The sequence below is a fragment of the Zingiber officinale genome, chromosome 1A, assembly GCF_018446385.1.
Source record: "Zingiber officinale cultivar Zhangliang chromosome 1A, Zo_v1.1, whole genome shotgun sequence".
NCBI lineage: Eukaryota > Viridiplantae > Streptophyta > Magnoliopsida > Zingiberales > Zingiberaceae > Zingiber > Zingiber officinale.
In genome coordinates this window covers 129,321,554-129,343,921 of record NC_055987.1, presented here as the reverse complement: position 1 = coordinate 129,343,921, position 22,368 = coordinate 129,321,554, and the positions used below count along the sequence as shown (strand labels likewise).

At 35.3% G+C, this 22,368-nt stretch overlaps 1 protein-coding gene across 2 annotated transcripts; it reads left to right on the top strand.

Moving 5' to 3' along the window:
* The first annotated feature begins 5,698 nt into the window (after nt 1–5,698).
* LOC122032802 lies at nt 5,699–21,604 on the top strand. Of its 2 annotated transcripts, none has more exons than XM_042592117.1 (4): nt 5,699–5,884; nt 18,607–19,337; nt 19,829–20,619; nt 21,359–21,602. In XM_042592117.1, the coding sequence occupies exons 2-4, from the start codon at nt 18,618–18,620 to the stop codon at nt 21,447–21,449; spliced, it is 1,602 nt and encodes a 533-aa protein (XP_042448051.1). In that variant the 5' UTR covers nt 5,699–5,884; nt 18,607–18,617; the 3' UTR covers nt 21,450–21,602. The 2 variants fall into 2 exon arrangements, with proteins under 2 accessions (XP_042448051.1, XP_042448057.1); XM_042592123.1 differs by lacking the exon at nt 5,699–5,884 and adding an exon at nt 6,415–6,935 and having other exon boundaries at nt 21,359–21,604.
* Nucleotides 21,605–22,368: the final 764 nt, after the last annotated feature.

Genomic DNA, 22,368 nt, shown 5'->3' with positions numbered 1-22,368 from the left:
CAAGAGGAAACTGAGTTGTGGCACAGAAGATTAGGTCACACTCACAATAGACTCATTTCAAAAATGAGTCAAAATGGACTAGTTAGAGGGTTGCCCAAATTAAAAGTTATTGAAAACTCAATCTATAATGCATGTCAACAAGGAAAACAAACCAAGTCAACCCACAAGTCAACCAATTTAGTTAGAACCACTTGCCTACTTGAGCTCATTCACCTAGACCTATTTGATTCACATGGAGCCAAGTCACTAAGCAAGAACCAATATTGCTTAGTTATAATCGATGACTACTCCAAGTTCACCTGGGTAAAATTTCTAAAGACAAAAGATGAAACCTTTGAAGTCTTTTGTAATTTTTGTAAACTAATAGAAAATGAAAAAGACACTCAAATAAAAAGAATCAGAAGCGACCATGGAGGAGAATTTGAAAATCACAAATTTATTGAATTTTGTGAAATAAATTGGTACAAACATGAATACTCCTGCCCTAGGACCCCTCAACAAAATGGTTTAGTAGAACGTAAAAACAGAACCCTACAAGAAGCTGCTAGGACCATGTTGAACGAATATAGACTATCTAATCAATTTTGGGCTGAAGCAGTTAATACAACCTGTTACGTTCAAAATAGGATTTTAATTAACAAATTTCAAAATAAAACATCCTATGAAATTTATTATAATAAAATTTCCAACTTAAACTATTTAAAAGTGTTTGGGTGTAAAGTCTTCATTTTAAACACTAAAAATTACTTAGGGAAATTTACATAAAAAATAACCTCGGGAATATTTTTAGGGTATTCAACAACCAGTAGAGCATATAGAGTGTATAACAAAAATACCCTAAAAGTAGAAGAAACAATAAATATAATATTTGATGAAGAAAATAAATTACCCAACACAATAAATGAAAATGAAAATACAGAAAATGCTAACCCAATAAACATAGAAGATGATGAAATTCAACTTGAACCTATTGAATCTGAAGAACAAATCACCAACTCAAATGGTATACGACCAACAAGAACAAGCTCAAATCACCCATCTAACCAAATTTTGGGTGACCCAACTTTAGGAGTTAGAACTAGGTCATCCTATAGAAACCAGAGTCAAATAGCCCTGATTTCAAAAATCGAACCCAAAACCATAGAAGAAGCCCTACCAAACCCAGATTGGACTCTAGCAATGCAAGAAGAATTGGCCCAATTTGAAAGAAATCAGGTCTGGGAATTAGTGCCAAACCCCATTAATAAATCAGTAATTGACACCAAATGGGTTTTTAGAAACAAATTAAATAATCAAGGTGAAATAGTTAGAAACAAAGCTAGGTTAGTAGCTAAAGGATTCAGTCAAGTAGAAGAGTTAGACTATGATGAGACCTATGCTCCTGTAGCAAGACTTGAATCCATTAGGATGTTGCTGGCCTATGCAGCACATAAAGGATTCAAGCTATTTCAAATGGATGTAAAATCCGCATTTTTAAACGGATTTATTAAAGAAGAAGTATATGTAGGTTAACCCCCAGGATTTGAGGACTTAGAACAACTAAATTATGTCTTTAGATTAAAAAATGCCCTATACGAACTAAAACAAGCACCTAGGGCTTGGTATGAACGTCTGTCAAATTACTTAATATCAAAAGGATTTAAACCAAGGTCAAATAGACCCAACCCTTTTCGTAAAAACCTTAGAAAATGACATTTTTATAGCCCAAATTTACGTTGACGATATTATTTTCGGTTCCACAAATTCTAAATTTCTAAAAGAATTCACCAAACTAATGGAAAATGAATTCGAAATGAGTTTGGTAGGAGAACTTAATTTCTTCTTAGGTTTACAGTTTAAGCAAACTAAAGATGGAATTTATATTTATCAAACTAAATATGCTAAGGAATTAATTAGAAAATTTGGCATGGAGAACTCAAAAATAATTAATACACCAATGGCTATAAATGCTAAAATTGACTCAGACTTAGAAGGTAAATCAGTAGATTTTGAAATACTATTGAAGTGTGATAGGAAGTCTACTGTACCTAACTGCGAGTCGACCAGACATTATTTTCGCAGTAGGTATGTGTACACGATACCAATCTTGTGCAAAAGAGTCTCACTTAACCCTTGTCAAAAGAATCCTTAGGTATGTTAAGGGAACCCTAAATGTAGGACTATGGTACCCTAGATTTGGCACCCTTGACCTAACCGGCTACTCTGACTCAGACTATGCCGGATGCAAGCTAGATAGAAAAAGCACAAGTGGTAGCTGTCAATTTCTAGGACAATGCCTAGTAAGTTGGTCAAGTAGAAAGCAACACTGTGTTGCTTTATCTACCACTGAAGCTGAATATATAGCCTTAGGTGAATGCACATCTCAGTTGCTATGGATGATGCATACCCTTAAAGACTATCAACTGGAGTATCATAAAACAAAAATCTCAATTGATAATATAAGCTCAATAAATTTAACAAAAAAATCCAATTCATCACTCAAGGACTAAACATATAAAAGTAAAGCACCATTTTGTAAGGGATCACGTAGCTAAGGGTGATATTGAACTCAACTATGTTGAGTCAAAATCAAACCTAGCTGACATCTTCACAAAGCCCTTACCTGAACTTGAGTTCAGCTCACTTAGAAGACAAATAGGAATGTGTTGGGTAGAGTAGGTATTGAGTTTCAAATCTGTTCTACTTGTTTTCAAAATAAGGTTTTAAAAAATTCTAGGAAAATATTGTTTTTAAAATTCTAATTTTACTAGATTTTCAAAATATAGAATTAGCTTAGGCTCTACCCTAGAAATCCTATTCCCCTAGATTTAAGCCAGAGCATCTCACAAACACCTAGGTATACCTTCCTTGTGCTTGAAAAACATAGAATGGTGTGAGATACATAGGGTACAGCCTGGACTCAAGAATGCTTATTACTGTGCATCAATATGAATCTGGGCGTTAAATACCTTATTAACAGTAATCAAATCAAGTCTTCCAGCCTTAGTCAAATCTAACTGGACTAAATGACTTAACTTGACTAACCAAGCGAAAGCTGCTGCCCTCTAGGCAATCAACAAGTAGGTAAAGGTTAGACAGTTGGTGAAGGAAATGAGAATATTAAGCATGCTTGTACTTTAGGGCTTTGATACCCGATCAAAACCAATTGATTGCTATTTAACTGGACTCATGCTTGGACTTAGGGACAAAAAAAAAATATAACCTAAATTAAATTTTTTAGCTACTCTCTCTCTCTTCATCCTAAAATTTAAACAACTTCTTACTCCTAATTTTTCAAAAATAAGTATTACTCAAATTTAAGCTAGGCTGTATTTTCAAAAGTTAATGTTTGCAAAAGGCCTAGCTAAGTGATTCATACAGAAACTTTCAAATTTTTTTCAAACTTAGCCAACCTTGAAACCTGACTTTATAAATTCTTGCTAAGATATTTTCCTAAGTTACCCTTCAAATTAATTCTTCACTTCGCTAAAAGTGTTAAAAATTATAGTTTTGCAAAATTTTTATTTCAAAATTTTAGGAGTCAACTTAGCATCTATCCCGTTTTTCAAAGCCTAAATCAGTTTTTTTTCTAAAAACTTATAACTTGCTTTCAAATGACTTATTTTTTGATAAATGGCAAAGGGGGAGAGTAGGAAATTCACAAGTAAAAAGTAAAAATTTTAAAGTGAAAATTCAAAAAGGAAGCCCTGTATTAAGGGGGAGCTTAAGTGTTAGTTTAAGTTATGCTTGTATTTGATTTTATATACTTAAGCTTGCTCCCTTACACTTTTTTAAGTATCTTATGCACTTATTTTATTTAACTTTGAATTTCGGTTGCCATAATAAAAAAGGGGGAGATTGTTGGTGCGGGAAGCATCCGACGATCGAACCTGAATTTTGATAATGGCAAAGGATTCAAAGTTAAGATGTGTGGTGATCTAACAAGGTTCATGGAGCTTGCAGGAAAGTCCTAAGTGATACTTAGGCAAAAGTCCTAGCTGCGGCTAGGCAGGTGAAAAACCTAGGGGGTGGTAACCCTAGGTCCTAGGGGGAGGTAACCCTAGGTGGAGGAAAACCCTAAGGGACGGCAACCTTAGGTCCTAGGGGGTGGTAACCCTAGGTGGAGAAAAATCCTAGGGGGTGGTAACCCTAGGTCCTAGGGAGTGGTAACCCTAGGCGGAAAGTCCAGTCGGTCTGGAGGACCAGACTGACATCAGGTAAATCTCCTGAGTGGAGTAGGTGAGGACGCGTTCCCCGTAGAGGGAACAGTAGGCAACGGGTCGACCTAGGGTTTCTGGGCGGAAACCTGAAGTTAGACCCGGACAGTTCGATGACTGTCAAATTAATTTCTATATATTATCTTTTGTGTTCTAACTCTGTTTTGCAGGAAACTAATCTTTTTGTGCAGAGTTAGAACTGACCGGGATCGGTCGACCGAACCTTAGATTCGGTCGACCGAACCTCCAAGATAATAGATCAGGTCTCCAAAAGTTGGACCGAGCTCGACCAGGGATCGGTCGACTGGACCTTGGGATCGGTCGACTGAACCTGGGATAGGTGTCGACTGGATCAAGTCGAGGTGTGCGAGTCAGAGGAGACTGATCGGTCGACCGGACCCTGGGATCGGTCGACCGAACCTCAGATAGAGTTTGACGAGCGGAGCAAGAGGATCGGGCGGATCGGGTGGGAGAAGATCGCCTGATCGGTCGACCGAACATTGGGATCGATCGACCGATCCGCGTCGAGTCAAACTTGATCCGGAAGCTTGGGGATCTGGATCAGACTTTGCAGAGCTATAAAAGGAGGCCTCGAGGTGCAGCTCAGATCATCGATTTCCGAACAGAAGTTCTGTGCTTTTGTGTGCTCCGTACGCTTCAACAACGCCCTGCTGCTACAACGAACTGAAACTCCAAAGCTCTTCTATTTTCTTGTTCGTTGGTATAACTTTCTTATTTGTACTTAACTGTAATTGCTTCTAGCTTGTAATAATTCCGGATTTATAGTTGTTACCCACGTAAAGCGATTAAGGATTGCGGGCCTTCGAGTAGAAGTCAAGCTAGACTCCGAACGAAGTAAATTGACTGTGTCTTCTGTGTTTGCATTTACTTTCCGCTGCGTTTCTACTCTGTGTTTTAAATTGATAAAATAGCCACGAGCGCTATTCATCCCCCCTAGCGCTTTCGATCAAACAAGTTGAGGATGAGGAGATACACTAAGTACTTGGTTAGATGAAGATAGTAATAATCCTCCTGTACAAATAAATCAAGGCTCAAAAGAAAAATTCTGAGAGTATATAAGAAAAACTTGTGAATTATGTGATAATCAAATATATCATCAACTTCAAGTTAAGTTAGTGAAACACATATGGATACGCTATGACTGTGATGAATAAATATTAATTTATTAATTTTAAAGTACTTATATGATGTTTTATTTTTATGTCATATTTTGTAATATGTCATTGGAACTCTTAATACCGTGCCCTTTCTTTTTATTATGTTATCAATAATTTTTTTGTAAATTTTTATTGAATTATTATTTTTACATAAATAAATGTATAAAATTTAAAATACTAATATAATTATAAATATTAAATTAAAATATTATTTAATATTATATATAGTAAATGGAATTAATGAATTGATAGCGGAGTTATAAAAAAAAAACAAATTGTTGGAGAGGTTTATTAAGGGGAAAAGTGAACTTTATAACCGGAGTGAGATTTTTAACTGCACGCAGTGGAAATCGAAAAAAAAAAGCTGGAAAAACTTCCGTTGGACGTGCCCGGATTCTTTACTTTTGCCCAAGAATTCTCACTCTATTTCTTTACGATCGGCGACAGGCTTCTCCACTTCGATTGGAGCTATCCTCTCGACGATCTCGATTCGGCGGAGAGCAAAATAAGGTACGAAATGTATGTTTTGACTTGGTTATCGTGTTCCGGGAGGCGTTTTTTTTCCCTTTCTTTTCGTTCGTTTTATTTTTCGAGTGTGATTTGGTTGAGAGTGAGTAGATGCGCGCGAAGTTTAATCTTTTAACTCAAAACCTATAAAGCTCTTCATCTCCTTTTTTTTTTCTCCCGTTCGATTTGTTGTTTTCTTCGTTGTCTGCTCGTGATATTTGCTTTTTTTTTTTCCTTTAGAGTTAATACCCATAATTTTCTTTCTGTTGTGCCGTGGAATGTTTAGATCTTGCCCGAATTGAGACCTCTGTGAAGTTGAACTCGGGAATGATCCTTTTGTTTTCGCAAAGTTGCTTCCTTTTTTTTTAGGTGAATTTGCTCTTCTGGATTTGATAGGTAAATTGAAATCTAAATCATAGATGAATTTTCGATTTGGGATTAACAAATTGTTTTTTCTTCCCACTTAAAAGTGTTAGCCAACCATCCCTTTCGACAATTAAACCCTAACCCACCCTAGTTTCAAATTCCCATCTCAACGTAGAAGGAAATTAGATATCAATGTCCAGATCTGTCACGTTTGCTGTCTAACTGCTAGCCAACCATCCCTTTCGACAATTAAACCCTAACCCACCCTAGTTTCAAATTCCCATCTCAAAGTAGAAGGAAATTAGATATCAATGTCCAGATCTGTCACGTTTGCTGTCTAACTGCTAAATGCATCATGTTTGTATTTGTTTGTCATCCACCTGCCTCATTCTTCCTCTCTCAGTGTTAGTTGACTTTAAATGTGATGCCAGACCACTCCACCTTCCAATGGATTAATCAAATTCTATTCTCTCTCTTCATTACCAGCACCATCAACAGAACCTCATGGTTCCCACCCAGTTGGTTAGCTGTGATGTAGATAGAACCATCAGCCACAAAATGGACTTCTTTTTTATATACCCTTCTAAGATATCCAAAGTCGCAGCAATGTGGTTAGTAATTGGCATAGGTGTTTTAGCTTAGTTGATCTCTAGTTCAGGAGGAGATAAAAGAGCCAGGAAATGTTGAGGTATGTATTTACAAATCTCTATTGTTTTAATTTCTCTCTCACGACCTTTGTGGCCTATGCTAATCTAGCACATATGAAGTGTAGATCTTTGTGAATTTCTAAATATTGGGATTTTCAAAAGCTTGTTTATCGACATCCAAGTTTTTTTTTGAGCAATGTTTAGTTCCATGACATGGCTGAAGATCTTAATGGTCATATTAAAATTCAGACATAAATAAGTGATTCCTAAGTTGTTGTTCATATCAACTTCAATAAGTACTATGATAGTTTTTTCAGTGTCTGAAAATCTAGTATCGTGTAAGACTAATAGCACTTTGCCTCCCAATCTGGCTCTAGTAAGTCCTTGCAGTCCAAAGACAAGTAAGCCTAAACGGATGTAATTATGTTTTCTAAGGTAAAGAGTTTGTGCTGCTTCTTCAGATATTAGATTAAGTTTGACTTCAGGGAGAGGAAGGGCTTCTTGTCTGAGGTGTCTATATACAGATGTAAAAAAGTTAAGTATTCTTTGACTATATAGTTTTTTAGGATTTAAGGTATTTAAGTGTTCATTGGAGAACATATTTAAATCTTTCTCAATATCTATTATTTCCTCCCGTCGGCGAGTTCCAATGGTAGACATGTTGGTCTTATTATTTGTGAGGAGCCAGGAAATGGTTAAGTTCTCGTGAGACTCATCAGTCCTAGTATACGTTAAAAACTTAGAAGTAATTAGTGGTGTCTTAGGAACTGTTTTTTCTAAAGAAAGTTGACTCAAGTTTTTGTTTAGCTTAGTTATCGCTTCTTTCCCATTTGTAGATTGTGTATTTCCAAGTATTTGTTTTTCTAGGATGAGTAACTTGTTTTCAATTAAAGATAATCTATAATGAAGTGAATTTAACAACTCTTAGATAATGTTGTTTTATTGGATATGAATTTGATCTCCTCTTCTAGTTAATTCTATATGACAATAACTGTCTTCTTTAGTGACTAAGAATTGTTTGGAGTAGTCCAAAGCTTCTTCGTAGCGTGTATTCTCAAATCTAACTTTGTTCATTTATATTTGATTTCTTCAAGTAGTTTATGAAGAGCATCTAGCTTTTTATGAAGTTGAGTTTTGTTACTTATGATCACTTCCTTGGATTGTAATAGCAAAGCTATGGACTCAGTATCCTTTTTCTTAAGAAGTTTGTCCGCTTGTAACGTACGCTGTAAGGTTTCTTGAGTACCTTTTAGATAATCCAGATTTCTTAAGACTTCAACTAAGATCTAGTTATTTTGAACCAAAGTTTTGGTAAACGTTTCAAGCTTGTGGACTAAAGTTTGTTGTTGAGTTTCTAAAGTTAGTCCTAAATTGATTACTAAGTCGGTAATGGAATTTAAGTGTGCTTTGTCTATGTGCAGACAGTGAGTATAAGCTTTAACCCTGATATAACAACTATGTTTATTGTGATCAAGAGTAATAATTATTCTTGGTTGTAGGGATAAGACTAAATATTCTAGCTTTCTCAGTTGTGATGAAGTAGAAAGCATACACTTAGTTCCCAAAGTTGTAATAAGCTCTGATACCAAGCATTTTATTGCCAAAACTTTTATCAAGGTGATGGTGAAACCAAATTTTCTCACGGTGCTGTTGTTTTCAAATTTTTGGGTAATCTAAGCCTTTTTGAAGGATAATTTTCCTTACTTTCTATGTCTCACCAGGGAGCCTCGCCTAGTAGGGAGCAACAAGAACTATGGTCGGCTTCTCAACTCCTCTCAGCTTTGAAAAGATCTTACAGTCATCAACTTTGTCTACCTTTCTTAGCCAACACAAGTTTTACAGAGCAAAAGAGAAACGAACAGTTCCATCATCTCCCTTAGCTAGTTATTGATTGGTATACTTAGATAAGGATTTAGGATTATTGACAAGAAAGTGAAGAAAAATAGAGCCTTTGAAAGGCCTAGATAATTTTATTAAGTTGCCATAAGAAAAAAACTAGGTACAGATTTGTACATGCAAAAGAGAAAGAAAGAAACACAACCTTTATAAGAAAAGTATTGAATGTACATAGAACTTACAAACTACTACCGGTTACAGGCTTGTAGAGATCGGGAGAAGAGAGATGTGTGAGAGAAAAGATGGTGGAAGAACTTTGGAGGAACTTGCTTTTACCCTAAGAGGTTTAAGGGGTTTTTAAGAGGAGAAGAAGAGAGGAGTTGTCTTCCGGAGTCGGTTGCCTTTAGCTGAGGTGGTGAGGATGAGAGCGAATCTTGGAAGGTGTTGGATGAGCTGAGTCATTGATGATAAGGGAGCATCTTTGTTGGTGTTGTCTTGTGTCATTACTTACGTTGTTGTCGAGTAAGTGAGTCATTGCTTACGTTGTTGCTAAGTAAGTGCGTCATTGCTTAAGTTTGAACTCCATCATATTAATTAAATTTGCTTCTTCTACTGAGCCCATGATCTTGGTAAGGTGGAAGTTGATTGTCCTTGAGAGAGAGTTTGACTGTCTTTGCTTCTTGTACCATACTGTATTTTTCTTTTGGTAAAAATGACAAAGGGTTGAATGTTGAATAGAGTATTTAAAAGGGGAAAACTTCATTCCCATTTCTTTAGGCCAATAAATTTTTTGAGTAAAAGTTTCTTCGGTCTAAAGGGTCTTGATAAGGATCCTAAAGCCAAGAATTGCCTTGAACTGAAGATCTCCAATGTTTAATTTGTTCTTCAATTGGTTTAGGAGATGTCCGGTCTTTGCCAGTATGTGAAGGATATTCTTCAAAAGAAAGGAGATGTACATTTACTCCTTGTCTGTCTAATTCCATGACATGTTTATGTTCAAATTTTTCAAAGTGAATGTTGGCTCTCCTGTAGGAGTAAAGTAATTGGCATCTGCTACCTAAGTCTAGAGTTTTTGAGTTGCACATTGGGTAAAAGTATTTTGACATTTGAGTTTGTAAGTATATTCTTCCACATAATGGTAATACCAGGAGTTGGATGTTGATGGAATCAATTAAGTGCTTCACCAAGTTCTATAACTGCTTGAAAGTAGAACTATCTCCGAGGGTTCGGATGTAAGCTAGTATATCTTCTGGTAAATCTTTGCCCAGAAAATATAGTTTCTTCTTTTCTTCCGCTTTTGGCTTGCAGGATTTTAAGAGATTGATAATCCATTGGTTGTTGTATACTTGTAGGGACAAAAAGTACGTCACTTTCTTGTAGTAGAGAGGTAGAAGTGGTTTGAGTCTTATTATTTGTAGTAAGTGTTGCCTTTAAGTATGACTTGTCTGCTTGAATCTTGCCATCTGTTCTGAGTGAGACTGATAAAGAAATTTAGCCCTAGTTTGGTCCTAAGTAAGTCATAAGCTTGTTCAACAGAATAAAACCCCTCATGGGAGGGTTTGTTTTCTTCTTGGAGGACGACTTTGACTTCATCCCAAGTAGACTATAATCCTGCTTGTGTTCATGAGAAGATAGCATAGCAAGAAAACTTTTTCTTGTTTGTGTAACATTGTTAGGAAATAACTTGAAAGAGCATTAATAATGACAATTTTATGATTAGCTATTCCAGGTGAAGTAGGTGAAGTAAGGATGTTCCATATATTGTCTATCAGACAATGTTGTACTGCTCTTAAATCAACTTGAAAAGTGTCTTCTCTTCATAGGTAGTGCTGAAGTTCTTGATTACCAAACTTTATAGTCTTATGACCATAAATTTGAACCTTCTTTTGTTTGTCCATTGTCGTGAAATATTGTAAGTGAGCGCAGTAATCTAGATAAAGTATCAACTAGAGAATTATTGATCCAAAAACTTCCGAATCCTTATGTAGGTATGCCTCCGGAAAGTACAAAAAAAATGTCATCTTACTTCTTTAGACTATGAAAGTTTAGCGGTCATATACTGCGTAGACTTTTATGTTATTTATTTGTAGTAAAGTAGAAATTGCAATTAGAATAGACTGAGGCAATAGTTCGCTATAGTTAGCAGACCAAGGGAACTAGAAAATATTAGGTTCAAAATGATGGATCAAATTTACTAACACAATTATCAATAGAGGATTAAAAATAAATTGGGAACATATTAAAGAAATTAATAATTCTCTAGTTGATACTTTATCTAGATTATTGCACTCACTTACAATATTTCACAACAATGGACAAACAAAAGAAGGTTCAAACTTGTGGTAATAAGACTATGAAGTTTGGTAATCAAGAACTTCAACACTACCTACGAAGAGATGATACTTTTCAATTTGATTTAAGAGCGTACAACATTGTCCATATAGACAATATATGGAACATCCCTACTTCACCTTGAATAGTTAATTATAAAATTGTCATTATTAATGCTCTTTCAAATTATTTCCTAACAACATTACACAAACAGGAAAAAGTTTACTTGCAATGCTTTTCTTAGGAACACAAGCAGGATTATACTCTACTTGGGATGAAGTCAAAATCGTCCTCCCAGAAGAAAGCAAACCTCCTATAAGGGGTTTTATTCTATTGAACAAGTTTATGACTTACTTAGGCCCAAATTTCTTTATCAGTCCCTCACTCAGAATAGATGACAAGATTCAAATAGACAAGTCATACTTAAAGGCAACACTTACTACTGAGAATAAGAGTCAGACCACTTCTACCTCTCTACTATAACAAAGTGACTTACTTTTTGTCCCTATAAGTATACAACGGTCAATTGATTATCAATCCCTTGAAATCCTGCAAGCTAAAAGCGGAAGAAGACAGAAAACTATATTACCAAAAGATATACTAACTTACATTCAAACCCTTGGAGATACTCTACTTTCAAACAGTTTATAGAACTTGGTGAATTGGTTTCATTAACATCCAACCCCTGATATTACCATTGTCTATGGGGAAGAATATAAGTTGCAGATGCCAATTACTTTACTCCTTCAGGAGAGCCAACATTCTCTTTGAAAAATTGAAACATAAAAATTACAGGCGAAGACTTATTACACCCTTCACTTTGATGGGATTTGGTATGCTACAACAACTTTGGGTCATGATTTGGACTTTGTACAATACTTTCCGTATAAACTAAGTATTATTCTACAATACATCTTAGAAGACAAAGAAACTTTCATCTTATGTTCTTTTGATAGTTCTCCCTCAGAATGGGTGAACCTCAAAATCGAACCCACTAGATATATCATCAAATTAGACATACAAGGAGTAAATGTACATCTCTTTTCTTTTGAAGACTATCTTTTACCTATTGACAAAGATTGGACTTCTCCTAAACCAATTGAAGAACAAATTAAACATTGGAGATCTTTAGTTCAAGGCAGCTCTTGGCTTTGGGATCTTTATCAGGACCCTTTAGACTACACTTTGGCTGGAGAAACTTTTATTGAAAATATTTATTGGCCTAAAGAAATTGGAACGAAGTTTTTTCCTTTTAAATACTCTACTCAACATTCAACTCTCTGTCATTTTTACCAAAAGAAAAATATATCATGGTATGAGAAGCAAAGACATAGTCAAACTCCCTCTCAAGGACAATCAACTTCCACCTTACCAAGATCCATAGGCTCAGTAGAACAAGCTAATTTAATTATTATGATGGAGTTATGACTTAAGCAATGATGCATTTACTTAGCAACAACGTAAGCAATGACTCACTTACTCAGCAACAACGTACGTAATGACAAAAGACTTTCATTTACAAAGATGCTCCCTTATCATCGATGACTTAGCTCATCCAACACCTTCCAAGATTCGCTCTCATCCTCGCCACCTCAACTAAAGGCAACTCCAGAAGATAGCTCCTCTCTTCTTCTCCTCTTAAAAACCCCTTAAACCTCTTAGGGTAAATGCAAGTTCCTCCAAAGTTCTTCCACCATCTTTTCTCTCACACATCTCTCTCCTCCCGATTCTCTACAAGCTTGTAACCGGTATTAGTTTGTAAGTTCTATGTACATTCAATACTTTTCTTATAAAGGTTGTGTTTCTTTTTTTCTCTTTTGCATGCACAAATCTGTACATAGTTTTTTTCTTATGGCAGCTTAATAAAATTATTTAGGCCTTTCAAAGGTTCTGTTGTTCTTCACTTTCTTGTCAAAAATTCTCAGTTCTTATCTAAGTATTCCAATAGGTAGCACAATAACTAGCTAAGGGAGAGGATGGAACTGTTTGTTTCTCTTTTGCAACCTGTGTTGGCTAGGTAAGGTAGACAAAGTTGATGACCGTAAGACCTAAAAAGAGTTGGGGTAAGAGTTGAGAAGCCAACCATAGTTTTTGTTGCTTCCTACTAGGTGAGGCTCACTGGTGAAACATAGAAAGTAAGAAAAATTATCTTTCAAAGCGGTTTAGATTACCTAAAAATTTGAAAACATCAATGCCGTGAGAAAATTTGGTATCACCATCACCTTGATAAAAGTTTTGGCAATAAAAAGTTTGGTATCAGAGCTTATTAAGACTTTGGGAACTAAGTGTATGCTTTCTACTTTATCACAAGTGAGAAAGTTAGAATATTTAGACTTAGCCCTATAACCAAGAACAATTATTTCTCTTGATTACAATAAACATAGCTGTTATATCAGGGTTAAAGCCCATACTCACTATCCAACGCACACTTAAATTCAGTTTAGGGCTAACTTTAGAAATTCAACAACAAACTTTAGTCCACAAGCTTGAAATGTATACCAAAACTTTGGTTCAAAATAACCATATTTTAGCTGAAGTCTTAAGAAATCTGGATTATGTAAAAGCTACTCAGGAAACCTTATAGCTTATGTTACAAGTGGACAAACTTCCTAAGAAAAAGGAGATAGGACAAAGCTCAGTATCTGAGCTTTGCTACTACAATGCAAGGAAGTGATCATAAGTAACAAAACTCAACTTTATGAAAAGCTAGATGCTCTTCATAAACTACTTGAAGAAATCAAATATAAATGAACAAACTTAGATTTGAGAATATATACTACGAAGAAGCTTTGGATCACTCCAAACAATTTTCAGTCACTATATAGGACGATTATTGTCATATAGAATTAACTGGAAGAGGAGATCAAATCCATATCCAACAAAACAACACTATCATAGCGTTGTTATCTTCACTTCATTATAGATTATCTTTAATCGAAAGCAAGTTACTCATCCTAGAAAAACAAATACTTGGAAATACACAATCTACAGATTGGAAAGAAGCGTTAACTAAGCTAAACAAAGACTTGAGTCAGCTTTCTTTAGGAAAAACAGTTCCTAAGACACCACCTATTACTTCTAAGTTTTTAACTTATACTAGGCCTAATGAGTCTCACGAGAACTGAACCATTTACAGGCTCCTCACCAACAGTAAGACCAACAGAAGCCAATATTACTTCTTGGTTAGACACTATTCTCACCTGAAGAAATAATAGATATTGAGAAAGATTAAAATATTTTCTCCAATGAACAATTAAATATTTTAAGTCCTAAAAGACTATATAGTCAAGGAATACTTAACTTTTCTATATCCGTATATAGACGCCATAGACAAGAAGCCCTTCATCTCCTTGACGGAGGAGAAGTCAAACTTAATCTAATGTTTGAAGAAGTAGCACGAACTCTTTACCTTAGAAAACATAATTACATCCATTTAGGTTTAATTGTCTTTGGATTGTGAGGACTTACTAGAGCTAGATTGGGAGGCAAAGTGCTATTAGTTTTACACGAGACTAGCTTTTCATATGCTGAAAAAGCTATCATAGTACTTATTGAAGTTGATATGAACAACTTAGGAATCACTTATTTATTAAGGCCAATTTCAAGGAGATAGTCTTCAATTAGATATTATTTTTTTAGGTAAAATTATTAATCATATGCGCAATCATTTTAAAATAACTATGACCGATATAATTGAATCCTTAACCACAAAAGGAATATACTTTCTCAAACCACGAGAATATACTTCTGAGATGTTAGCAGGATTAGAATGGAGCATTACTTTGAAAAATCTTGATCTCACTTTAAAGCCCACTACACTTCCCTTATGTACAAAGACAGACATGACAAATTGTACAATTTTCTGGATATCAACCAACTACTTCTACTTCTCCTACCGAAATAGAAGACATACCAAACAATGACAATTTAAGCTTAATGTTTCTATGAGAAGATGACCTGTAAGTGTTCTTCAGCAACTTGGAAAAAGGCACCTGCAATTAGTACAACGAAATAAAATCAAACGAGCAAGTACTCTAGCAGAAACCTATAATATGATAAACGCAGTAGAAGAACTACATAGTTTTTTTTTTTCAGATTTAGATGAATAAGTCTTTATGTCTTCTAAGGTTGCTTTATCACTAACTGACTAAGATTTAGTGGAATTAGAAGCCTTTGAACATAAACACCAAAAGTTTCCTGCTACTTGGATATTATATTTTGATGACGATTTAAATATAATACCCAGAATACTAAAAGCTACTTGACTACTAAGGTCAATGAAGAGGATGATAATACTAGCCTTCCCTCATCTAATATGAGTATCCCAACCTCAGCCAAAAACTGCATGAATCAAGTTGAATCATCTGCTACTTCAAAACCCTATCAAGTACGACTACTAGAAAGTAAAATGAGAACTATGGATTATGGACAAGGACACCATCCTCGAACTAGGATAGTGCCTTTACAAACAACAATCCTTTAGTTCAAACCATAGGAAAAAGACGACCCCGAAAGTAACATTCTTTGGAAAGGACTTTATCCTGTTAAATATAACTAAATATGATCCACAGTTATATGACACTTAGAGCAATAGATAGTCTGTGAAACGAGATTATCAAGCGAAACATGAACTAGATATAGAAACAGGAGATGCCATGATACGAGTGGGAGAAAATTATTTGGGAGACATTGCTAGAGCGGCATGGCAAGATTTTAAACTTCATTTTCCAAATGAAGTTACAAGAATTGCTTTACAAGGAAACAATATACTTAATTTCTGTTATGCCATTCACCAACTATTAACAGCGAAGGATGCCAATACAAGACTAGATATATGACAAAAAGAAGCAATGAGAGAATTAGAACAACTTTAATTATTCAATTGGAATTGCATCAAATCCTTTTGTAATGACTTTTTAGCCCTCACTACAGTATCAAGCAATTACTGCAATCCAGCCTTAGGAGAAAGATTGTTTAGTAAACTTTCTGGAGACTTGGGAAAAGAAATTTATAAGTCATGGATTGATCTGCATATACCTGCACTTAGGGGTGTCAATTCAGGTTCAGGTCAGGTTGGATTTTTTTTTAAAAAAAAAAATCCCAACCCAAATCCGACTCGAACTTAACACAACCTGAAACTCCTAAACCCGAATCCGACCAATCCAAACCTGACCTGAATAACTTAATTCAAAACTTTTTTTTTAATCTATTTTCCCAATAATTCTTCACTTTTATCTCAATACTCCATCATTATCATACTAACATTGATATTAAATAAAAGCATCTAATTTTCAAAATAAAATTTAAGCTAACCCCAAAAAACCCACTAAACCCTAAATTCGAGTCAACCTGAACCCGACCCCAAAACTTTCAACCCGAAAACCCCCCACCCGAACCCGAAAATCCCCAACCCTAATCTGATTTTTTTTGGGTAGACTTTGGTCGGGTCAGATTCATTTTTGACACCCCTACTTGCACTATTTGATAACATAGGAATTAGTATTCAACACATTTTAACCACACATAAGGAAAAATGTACTTATATACATATACAAAAACAACTTAAAAATTAACAATATGAGTTTTGTAGTCAAATTTACACTCTGCAACAATACGGAACAACCAACCACCAAAAACATAGATGAAAAGAGAGGGAATAAAACCCATGATCATGCCTAAACCAAAACATAAACCAAAGAAAACTTATTATGTCAGAAAAAGTAAGGAAAAGAAGTCATACTTAAACAAAGAAAGACATGTTAGAAAGTTCAAACCCAACAAAACTAATGCTAATACCATTACCTGTTTCGCTTGTAATGAATCAGGACATCTTTCTTCAGCCAAGAAAAATTTGTATAGCCAAGAAGCTAGACTAGTTGGTTGTACAAACCTAGACTTAATAGTAGTACAATCCGATGTATCTGATACTTCAATATATTCTATAATCTGTTAATGACTTAGAAGAAATCTCTCCTTATACTTTAATCAACTCATTTTTGCAACCAGCTTATGACTCACTCCCCTTTACACCAGACGACACCGATACTTTCGAAGACACTCTCAATCCTATAAACAACTTTGACTTAATGTATCATCAATTCATTCCCCAAAACTTAAAAGATTTATGTTTTGACCAACGAACTTGTACTCATTAGTGGAATTTAAAAGAAGGAACAGATAATGTCCTTGCAACGAGGAACTTGTAGACTTTGTAAAAAACAATGTTGTAATTTATGTTTAAACATAATCTTTCAAGTCACCATTCCTCCCACTCACACTGTCCGTGGCAATACTAGGAATGTCCTTCTAGAAACTAGGGTGTCTTAGAAACAAGACTTAATCTCCTAGAAACTGAATTAGCACAGATCATAACTCTTTTACCAATAAAGGTAAAAGCCTCATTATCTCAGAGGGCCTTGAAGACACTGACCTTGTGTTATTCAAACTCCAAGAATTTGCAATACTGGAACTACTATTGATATCTGTGTTCAATGCACTCTTAATATACAGGGTCATGAACTCACTTTACATGCTTTTATCGATAGTGGTGCTACAACGTCTACCATTGAGAGATTTAAGGGGTTTTTATAGAGGAGAGGAAGAGAGGAGCTGTCTTCTAGAGTTGGTTGCCTTTAGCTAGGGTGGTGAGGATAAGAGCGAATCTTGGAAGGTGCTGGATGAGCTGAGTCGATGATAAGGGAGGATCTTTGTTGGTACTGTCTTGTGTCATTGCTTACGTCGTTGCTGAGTAAGTGAGTCATTACTTACGTTGTTGCTGAGTAAGTGTGTCATTGCTTAAGTCAACTCCATCATATTAATTAAATTAGCTTCTTCTATTGAGACCATGGATTTGACTGGTTATGTGATGTTTAGTGTAAAAAAGATATCTTTTCCTTGAACTTTGTTTTTGGAGTCTGGACTCTTTTGGCTTTGTTAATGGTGAATCATCTGCAAAACTACTGACTCTTTTGTTAACCAACCCGTTTTATAAACAGACTTAATACTGTTAGAAATTAGCATGTTAATGTTGTTAATAAAATTTCTTCATAAAAGACACCTACCTCTTTGAAGGAATTGATTCTTTGCATTCATTCAACTTTGGATTTTTTGCTACACGCTTCTGTTTCTTCTTTGCGGATTTCGTGAACAATGAGTTATGGAGGGATATCCTCTGTTAACAAACACCTTAAATATCATCAACAAATATTTCTTCTTGAAAAACACTTCTCTCTAAGAGAGACGTTAAGATCTGGCATGGGTACTTAATCCAGGAACTATGTTAAGATTTCATTTGCTTTTAATTTAAGTTTAGAAACCTTTTATTTTTGACAGCCTTTATTATGGTACTAAGAAGGTATTATATTCTTCTTGATTGTAAACTATCTCTGAAGTCAGTTTGTTTGTTCAATGTGGTAATCAATAATCATTCTTAAAGTATTTATGTAGTACTTTTTATCTTTATTACTCGGCCTTGCTTCTGCCTACGGACTTTAGATCTTTACTCAAATGGCATATGGTGGATAAACGTTTTGGCATATTTTGCAGATCATGCACTTATGATGGAAGTCCTGAGACAAAATGACAACCAGTTGATTGTGTTCAAGTTAGAAAATAAGGCTACATGTGAAGAAAAAAAAGATCATGCATCACCTTTTCCAGAAAAACAGAGCCGATTTGTAGATCGTTCGCTGGATATGTTCATGGACGACAAAGCTTCAACTAGAAGAAACCAGATTAAATCTGAAACTTCTGAAGCTATGCTTAAGATTCCTCCAGATAGGTCTGGTTTAATCGAAGAAGATACTAAATTATACTTGGATAAAGCTGTTGCATATCTTGAACAACCAGACACAAAAGTTCTTTCCAACCATGAAGTATGCCCTGTTGTGAGAAACAGTCACTTTGATGAAGGCTTAGTCTCTCGTAATACTGTTTTGTTTGAGCATAATGAGGTCAAAGATATCTCTGCAATAAATAAGAATAGTGATCTAAATGGACAAGTCATAGTGTGTCCTCTGAACTCCATACAAAATTTGAAGCAACAAACAGCAATCGAAAAGTCTACTGAGGATCAAAACTCTCCTAAATTAATCGTATTTGATGTAAAAACAAGGACACCTGACCTGGTCAAAAATCACAAATTTTCTCCAAATATTACTTTAGAAGAGTTGCTCTTGCAAGAAGGTTCTGACAAAGATCACTGCCAAGTGGATGCAATCTCCTTGGACTTCAGCAGAAATCACAAACATTGTATTGATCATGAGAAAATCGAGAAGGTATTGTATTTCACAAAATCGCATTTTTTTTTTAATTTTTGAACCTTGCAAAGAGGAGCTCAGAGCAAGTAGATTCAATAATGTTTTGTTTTAGTATTACTAAATTATACTACTTTCCCAAAGTAGAGACTAGAGAATAGGGACATTGAATCTATTTCTCTTTATTGACTACTTTGCTTTTTTTTTTCTCATATTATGGCCATAATCAAATTTGTCAGTTATTTATGTTTCTTCTCTACATTGGAGGTAGTATGGTGCTGAAGAACTATAAAGTGTAGCCTATCAGCTATTGTGTTATTTGTATATGAAGCTTTTAGTACTTTTATATGATAGTTAAATTCTAGATATTAGAGAAGACAGACAAGCAATCTTAACTCTTCAAGTTATGGAGAATTGCTATTAGTCATTCTGTTTTCCACTGAAACTATCATTTCCTTTTCTAGTTGGTTGGTTCAGAACATAATCGTGACTTATACATTGGTGTATGACAGACTAAAACTGAAGACGCATGCTCCATGACAACAACTTCATCCATTGACCACGAGTCCAATGAGAACACTGGAGTCGACAAGTATCCTTCTGTTGATACATCAGAGTTTTTGAGAGAGGGATGTTCTACATTCCCTGAAATGACTTTTGAATCCACTAGTTCTGACCACAGTGGAACTGAAAGCATTCCCTATGCCGGGGTGGAGCTTATTGTGTCTAAAGCAGAAGCAGCAGTTGCCATGGATAAAGGGGAAATTAGAGATGGGCAAGAGCCATTGCAGGTTCCGAACCTTACCTTTAATTCCACAAGTACCAATCACAGTAAAACTGAGGGAAATCTTCCTGATGTTCCGGTGAACCGTCCCGTGTCTGAAGCAGAAGCAATGGCTGTCAGGGCGGAGAAAGGAGACAACACAGACTTTCAAGAATCCTTGAAGGTTCCAAGTCCTACTTGTGATTCCACACTTGATGACCACAGAGAAACTGAGGCTAATGTTCCTGTTGACGAGGTGGAACTGATTGTGCCCGAGGTAGAACCAACAGCTGCCGTCAAGGAGAAAAAAGCAAACACAATTTGTCAAGAATCATTACATGTTCGAAAGTTTTCTGTCCCTCAATTGGCCGTTCTTGATGCCACAGCTGATCCGCCACGAAGTTCCTTCTCTCACAGTTATGGTGCAGACTTGATTATTTCTGGTCCAAGAACATCTTCAGAGCATATTCCATACTCTGGTAGCATTTCTATGCGTTCTGAAAGCAGCACAACGAGTACTCGTTCCTTTGCCTTCCCAGTGTAAGAAACACTTCCATCCTTGAACCTTTTTTTTGTATGTTCCATAAGATCATTATTCGGTAATTGCACAAAGTTCATGACTTGCAATAGGTAATATTCAGCCATTAGCACCTGCATCGTATGATACCCATTATCATATAAGGATCAATGAATTACATTTTGACAGCTAAAGTTAGAGCTTGTTAATCGATATCAATTTCTGTCAACTGAGCTGATACACAGACTAGATGCCTGAGCGTAGAACATTTGCACTCTTTCGAGATTACGGCTGTTCTAATGCATAGAAGTCTAGGAGATATATGCAATATTCAGTCACTGGCACCTGCATCATACGACCCGCACTTGATGAACTAAGGATTAACCAAAATTGCATTTTGAAGCTAAACTTAGAGCCCACCGACATTGTAATAATCACTTGGAGCGATGTTGATCATTGTCTATTTCTGTGAACTAATACATAAGAATAGAATCCTGAACTTTTGAAATACGCCAAGGAAAATTTGACTGCCTTAACAGATCATGGCTGCTCTTGCACAGAGGACTAAGAGAAAACTCTTGCCTCGTCCCTGATCAATAGAAAAGCCTAGTATATTGTGTGCCCGAGTATACGTGAACTAACAATCAATGCTTCAACCATAAACATTAATTTAGCTTCTCAGAATTGAAACACTATTTATTGTTAGGTATATTGGTTTATGTTAAAAAGATTTTTCATGAGTATCTACTTCTATGAATGCAGATTACAAAGAGAGTGGAACACTAGTCCAGTGAAAATGGCTAAAGCTAGGAAGCATCGATGGAGATTCGGACTCAGTTGCTGTAAAGTCTAAACATATATTTGTCATCAGACTTTCATTTTATTATTTTATTATTTTATTTTTTTTAATTATTTATGATCTCCATATGGCCTTATACCTTAGTGAGCACTAATAAAGCGAGTGTGTGCCCAAGTGATTTTGTTAATTCCTCTACTATGGATTAAAAATAAGAGATAATTCAATAGATAATTCTGAATCTCTTATTTTTCTTTGACAAACAAAGATAAAAAATGGAAATTTTAAAATAAAAGAAAAAGCAAAATATACGTATTTTTTTAGTAGCTCAGCCACTACGGTAATTTATCAAAGAACGTTGCTTGGAAATTGTATTTATCAAAAGGTGCATTGTAGGTTGATATTTATCAAAGGACGTAGTTTAACAAATTCAATTTCCAAATTACTCCTCTAGCTATCTGTTAATCACATTTTCCAATCATTATTTTTCAAGCATTCAAGGCACAAATCGAATTGAAAAATAATTTGTGGTTCAGATGCATGTTATCTCACTGTCTCTCCCCCTCCATCCCTCTGCGTGTTGTTATAAACACGAAAGAAATATGAACCCTGCGCTTGCCATTACTGCTCGTGCAATAGACCAGTTAGGTTTTCGAGATATTGACGTAAGAGTTTCAAGAGGAGACCAAAGGACAACTGCAGTTAAGAGCGTCAGCAACTTCTTGCAAGAGAGAAATTAGTAGAAGAATACATTTAAAGATTTAGACATGTATGTATAGATTTATTACTGTAAATTAGGGCAGTGATGGTAAATAAAAATTACAGTATTGTAGCAAAGGGTGGTGGAAAATATGGTTGTTATGGTTTATTTTGGTTGTGTGGGCAATAAATATTCAACAACACCTGTAATATAATGTAATAGAATATTTAATCGATTTAAGTCTTGTTAGTTTCTGTGGTTGATAGTTAAGTTTGG